The sequence below is a fragment of the Myotis daubentonii genome, chromosome 18 (genome assembly GCF_963259705.1).
Source record: "Myotis daubentonii chromosome 18, mMyoDau2.1, whole genome shotgun sequence".
NCBI classification, from domain to species: domain Eukaryota; kingdom Metazoa; phylum Chordata; class Mammalia; order Chiroptera; family Vespertilionidae; genus Myotis; species Myotis daubentonii.
The window spans coordinates 7,466,343-7,472,666 of record NC_081857.1 but is presented as its reverse complement, the minus strand read 5'-3'; the positions used below and the strand labels follow the sequence as shown (position 1 = coordinate 7,472,666).

Sequence of the window (6,324 nt, the reverse complement as noted above, 5' to 3'; positions counted from 1 at the left end):
TCATCGTTTGGTTCTCCCCAACTTTCCAGAGAACACTGAACTGCGGGACCTTCCCCGCTGGTGTTCCCATAGCTTCTTGCCCCCTCCCACTTCCTAGGTTCCCACGGTGTTCAGGACTCGTGAACTTTCCGTTGGACTTGTGACTGATGCTCAGGACCCCGCATGAGGGGCTCGAGGCGAGAGCCACCTCTCGGGGGGACATGCAGCTTCGCTAGTGCACGACTGGTCTGGCGGAGAAGGGCTGGATCAGGCCCCTTCACCGCCCTGGCCCAGCACCTTGTGCAGCTCACCAGCTGGGCAGCAGGACAGGCTGGCCCTGCGGCTTGCTGCCCCCGAGGGACCACTTGGCGAACACTCATTGCGTTGAGCACCGCCAGGATGAAGTCACTCAATCCTCCAGACACCCGTGAGGTGGGTCCTATCATCTTCCTCGGTTCACAGACGAGGGGTTTGAGTCCCACGGAGGCATGAGGTTTGCTCATTGTGGCACCAAGAGGAAGGGCGAGTGTGGAGCCCAGTCCCACGCAGGTGCTCTGTCTGCAGGTGTGCGCGTCCTCACCCTCTAGGGCAGCGGTTCTCAACCTGTGGGTCGCGACCCCTTTGGCGGTCGAACGACCCTTTCACAGGGGTCGCCTAAGACCATCCTGCATATTTACATGACGATTCATAACAGTAGCAACATTACAGTGATGAAGTAGCAACGAAAATAATTTTATGGTTGGGTCACAACATGAGGAACTGTATTTAAAGGGCCAGAAGGTTGAGAACCACTGCTCTAGTGTGAGGTTGCTGTAGCTGCTGCTGGCCACCCGCCACTCTGCCTCCCTCCTCCCCACTCCCTCTAGGCTGGTGGCCTACTCTCCCCAAACTAGCACTCGAGGGCTGTGGCCCTCCTGTTAGCGTCTTTCTCCTGCTCACTATCCTCGCACAGGCAGATCTGAGGATGCAAGGAAAAGGCAGAAAGATGAGGGAAGGGGGCAATAAAAGGAGCCTTCCGCAGGCAAGGGTGGGGAACCTTTTTCCTGCCCAGGGCCATTTGGGTATTTATACCATCATTCATGGGCCATACAAAGTCATCGACTTCAAAATTAGCCTGTTTGGTCAATCGTTTAATGAACTCACCTCTAATGCGCTGGTAGGGCCAGACCCAATGATTTCACAGGACTTATCTAGCCCTTAGGATGGGCGTTCCCCACCCCTGAGAGAGGGAGAGAAGGCTCAGAAGGTGGACACTGGACAGGGACAGAGAAGGAAGGAAGCTGGGTGAACCGAGGAAGAGGGCACAGGCAGGGCCTCCATTGTGCGGGCACAAAGGGGCCATCTGCCTGGCAGCCTACACAACATGTGTGTGTGTGTGTGTGTGTGTGTGTGTGTGTGTGTGTGTGTAAGGGGAGAGGGGAAGGAGTGGCTAAGAGTCCCCTCCACCCCATTCTCAAACCCCAGGGGCCCTGCTGTCTGCTCTGGCACTGGGGGTTGGGGGTTGCTGAGAAGGAGGGCAGAGAGGAGCAATTATGACAGACAGGACTGGAGGGCCAGGGCCTGCAGTAGCCAGGGATGGAAGAGGGCGCGGACAGCTGCAAGGGGTATGACCTGATGAGAAGGGACTGGAAGAGGAAGGGAGGGGGAGGGGCCAGAGCCCTCCTTGCCGGGTGCCCCAAACTGCCCCTGCCTCACCCCACTGGCCCTCACCCTTGCTGGGTTTTGGAGGATGTGAAACGAGGGCCCCAAGAGGGCCTGCTATTCTAGCCTTCCCTTCCTCCCTTCTGGTCTGCTGGCCCCAGAGCTCTCTTTCCCCTTCTCCCTCAGCCTGGGACTTCATCTCCCTGACAGTCCCAGCGCCTGGTCCCTCTCCCTTCCCCCTCTCTCTTCCCCCTCTCACTTCCCACCTCCTTCCTCGCCCCGTCCTTCAGAGCCCAACAACAGCGAGGCCAATTGATTATCTGAAGAAATTCGGAGCTAGCAGTAGAACAGCTGCAGCTGCCACCTCTTACCACCCCCAGGCCCTCAGGGATCCCTAAGGAGGGGGCCTGTAACCCCTTCTGCTTTCCAGCCTGGCAGAGCGAAGAGTGAGGGGGGAAGGGAACTCAGGGGACTGTGGTTGCTGTGCAGGGGGAGGCACAAAGCACTCAGGGCCAGGAACGGAAGAACCAGGTTCTAGTCCCAGCCCGCCATCGTGTGTGAGTCCCATGAGCCTTGTGGATAGCAGTAACCTGCCTTTAAGACAAAGGTGTCGGGCCCTAGCTGGTTTTGCTCAGTGGATAGAGCGTCGGCCTGCAGACTCAAGGGTCCCAGGTTCGATTCCAGTCAAGGGCATGTACCTTGGTTGCGGGCACATCATCGATGTTTCCAGCTCTCTATCCCTCTCCCTTCCTCTCTGTGAAAAATCAATAAAATATATTTTTTTAAAAAAAGACAAAGGTATCGGATGCAATGCTTTCTGTGCTCCCTTCCCACTCTTGCCCCTGTAGTCCTCTGAGTCTCTCTGGCCTCCCTCTGGTCATGTTCTGGGTGGAGCACATGTCAGTCTAACTCAGATGGGGAAGGGAAGATATCAACTCTCCTCTCGAAGTCTAACTCAGACCCTTCTTGCTGCTGATGCCATTCATCCTGAGCTCATCACAGATGAAAATGGCGCCCTTCAGCAATGGAGGACACCTTAGAATTCCCCTCCCACGGGCTGCCTTCAGCCTTCTCAGGTGATCTCACGTTTGAAAAGGATCTTGACGACCATGTAGGCAGGAATGTGCTCGGTGGTGTCACTGCCTGCCCACTGGACCCCTCCTCCTTGAGACTGGTCCTTCCATGGCGGGGCAGTTTTTCTTTCAAGTGCGGTAGTCTTTCTTGCAGTAAAATCTGTCTCCTGTAACTGTCACCTACTGGTTCTGGTTCTGACTCCTGGGACCACACTGAATGTCTGATTTTGTTTCTTTTTTGTTTGTTTGCTTGTTTGTTTTCAATATCTGAAGATGGGTAGCATGTTGCCCCTTGTAAAGACACATATCCTCAGTTTTTTAACTATTCCTCCTGTGCGGTCTCCAGGCCTTTAGCCTTCTTGACCACATGACTATGAATACTCTCTAGTTTATCCATGTTCCATTAATATATGGGGTCCATAAAGTGCCCCCTGTCATTTCAGGGAGGCAGAGGGGCCTTGGGTATAGAACAGGGGTCCTCAAACTACGGCCCGCGGGCCACATGCAAATACAAATATTGTATTTGTTCCCGTTTTGTTTTTTTACTTCAAAATAAGATATGTGCAGTGTGCATAGGAATTTGTTCATAGTCTTTTTTTTTTAAACTATAGTCCGGCCCTCCAACGGTCTGAGGGACAGTGAACTGGCCCCCGGTTTAAAAAGTCTGAGGACCCTGGTATAGAACATAGAGAACCTGGGTTTGAACTTTGTCTCTGCCCACAAGTAGCTGTGTGGCCTTGGGCAAAGCCCTCCTCCTCTCTGGGCTTCAGTTCCCTCAGCTAGAAGTTGATTTCGGGCGCCTCCCAGGATTCCTCTGGTACCCTCCATATTACTCTCTTAGTCCTAGGTCCATTGTGTTCTCCCCAGTATCCTGAGGTGCGGGGTACAACATGAGCCAAGAACTGAGATTGCAAGGAATTTTGACCCAATTTAGAGACAACACCAGGGAAGGCAGTGTTTCATGCCATGGCTTTTCCCAGGAGCGTGGACCCACAGATACATGTTGAACTTGGGTTCCAAGGGGACACGGAGCTCCTTCTCAGACCCACTGGGAGCAGGGGCAGAAGCACATCAGAGAGATCAGAAAGCGTCACTCGATGAGTGCCCAACATGGGGGTCCATGAGGCTTCCGGTGAGGAGGTCTGGGACCTGTGTGTTACACCTTCCTCTGCACCTCCTTACTCTGTGACCCCTTCTTCTTCCTCTCCTCATTTACCCACCAGACTGCGCTCTCAAGGCCCCATCAGAAGAGCCACCAGGGCCTGGAACCCACTGTGCCCACCCTACCATAACCTGCGGGCCAACTTCCCAGCCCATTCAAATGATCCAAGCCATACCTGGTGGTAGAATGAGGTCACTTTAATTTTTTATTTTGTATGAAATTGGAAATGCAACAGGACATAGGACACAGACCCCTAGGGCCCACTCTTGGGGGTACTAGGGAACAGGGAGGGATTGGGGGAAGGCTGGAGAGAGAAAAGAGGCGGGTGGGACAGGGTGGGGTTGTCTGGGAATGGAGGGAACCGAGAAAGAACTGGGAGCCCTGGATCTGGGGGAGGGGCACCATCCCAGAGGACTAGGGTGACAGACAGATGGATCTGAGGAGGGATATGGGGTGTCATGAGCAAAGGGGATCCCCACACACACACCTGCAGTTGCAGAAGGAGCACAAAAGGGAAAGGAATAATCAGGGAAGAAGCAAGAGAGACCTGGCCAGGGCTTCCAGGAACCTCCTCACCCTACCCCAAAGTGCACAACTTGGCAATAAATAGTAATATTTATAAATAAATACGTAAATAAATAGATAGATGAATAAATAAATACATAAATAAATATCCTTGTAGAGCTAGCAGTTTGGTGCGAGGGAGGAGCGTGCTGAGTGCAGCGAGCTCCTTGCGTTTGCACAGGTCCTAGGGCCCTTGTTCTACTGCTGACCCCAGGCTCCGGTGAGCACGTGGGGCTCAGTGACGGGGCAGTGGGGGCAGAGCGCTGGAGGTGGGGTGGGTGAGGGTCACTTCCCTTGCTGAAGGCAGTTTAAGGAAAGGGGGCGGGGGATGATAAACAGGCCCTAGGACCAGGAGACCTGAGCATTCCCAGAGGGCCATGCTGAGGCACCCTCTGCATCCCAGGGAGGACCTGATGTGGTTTGCACATTTTCATGGTGGGCTGGGATGCAGGAAGCAGAGGTGAGCTCTGGCCCACCCATTCCCTGGGATGAGTTTGGGGACATCATCCCCTGCCCCAGGATCCAGGCTGGCCTTTCTCTAGCTCTGCACCCAGGGAGGGAGAAAACTGGGAAGGTGGGAGTGGGAGGGGCCGAGGAGGGGGAGCAAATAGCTCAGAGAGGGCAAGGCACTCTCTACTGAGTAAGATCAAGGCCAGCATCTTCAGGAACAAGATAGAGAACAGGAAGGCCTTCCCCCCAATGTCAGCTACTGGGACTCCCCGCCACCAAGATGATGTCATCTCCGCAGGCCCCTCTGCCAATCTAGACTGAGATCTCCGAGGAAGAAGCCCACCCCTTCCTGTTCTGATGTTCCCTCCCTACCATGGGCAGGAGGCCCTGGAACAGGGTAGAAAGAGGATGGGGGGGAGGGGGTGTCTGGGTCTCTGGAAATCTGTACCTGGGATAGAAGAGGGAGCAACCCTTGAGAGAGCTAGGGGGACCCAATGTGTGGTGAGCTTAGTAAATCCAACAAGGACTGGACACCGACCGCCCCTCCCCGCTCACACTTCTAACAGCTGGGGCCCAACCACACACTGAGAAGGTGCCTGGAGAGCAGCCCTGGGATGCTGGGTCGGTCACGACCCGTGGGGACATCATCCTCTACCCCAGGCCTGGGGGGCTCCATGCCAGGGCACAGGGCTCAGGAGAGAGGTGTCTGTTCTAGTCAGTGGGCGAGGAGAAGGGACCTGGGGGGGCCCGGGGAGGGGTGCGCCCGGGCGCCTTCAGACATCCAGCACGTGGTTCAGGTAGGAAATGTAGCAGATGGCCAGGCGCAGGATCTCAATCTTGGAGAGCTTCTTGTCCGGGGGCAGCGTGGGCAGCAGCTTGCGCAGCTCAGCGAAGGCCAGGTTGAAGGCCTCCACGCGGATCCTCTCCCGCGTGGCGTGGGCCGTGCGGTACTTGGCTGTGGCCCTGCGCCTGCGCCGCCGTTCCTCCCGGCTCAAGTGCTGCAGGTCTTTCCTGCCGGGCTCTCCTGGCTCCAGGCCCCGGGTCTGGCCCCCTCCCGGCCCCCTGGGCCCAGCCGCGTCAGGGCCCGCCCCGCCCCCATAGTCACTGAAGCCTGACTCGGGCTCCGAGTGGGCGGGAGGCAGGTCCAGCTCCATGGCGTCTGAGTTGAGCATCATGATGGATGCCCCCTGCCCCGTGAGATCAGGATCCCCTCCCGCCCCTCCCTCTGGGAGCCTGAGAGCTGGTTGTGGGAGAGGCAGGAAGGGCCTTGGGTGGTGGGGTCTGCCACTGAGCTAGAGAAGGCAGAACCGCTTCAGGAGTCCATGGCCAGGGTTCCAGTTGGGAGCCTGGAAGAGAGAAGAGGACATCGGTGGGGAGGGAGGAAGGAGGGACAGCTCAGAGGTGAGGAGGGCATCGGGAAGGTCTGAGATGGGCTGGGAGGGGGGAAGTACCTAA

At 56.2% G+C, this 6,324-nt stretch overlaps 1 protein-coding gene across 1 annotated transcript; it reads right to left on the bottom strand.

The window, feature by feature from the left end:
- Positions 1–4,502: 4,502 nt before the first annotated feature.
- On the bottom strand, positions 4,503–6,123 carry NHLH1 (nescient helix-loop-helix 1). The gene has a single exon (XM_059673764.1). It carries the CDS (start codon positions 6,042–6,044, stop codon positions 5,643–5,645), a length of 402 nt encoding a protein of 133 aa, XP_059529747.1. The 5' UTR covers positions 6,045–6,123; the 3' UTR covers positions 4,503–5,642.
- Positions 6,124–6,324: the final 201 nt, after the last annotated feature.

What these genes read in the sequence shown, in the direction of transcription:
- NHLH1 (XM_059673764.1), bottom strand. Translation starts at nt 6,044, where the DNA reads ATGATGCTCAACTCAGACGCCATGGAGCTGGACCTGCCTCCCGCCCAC.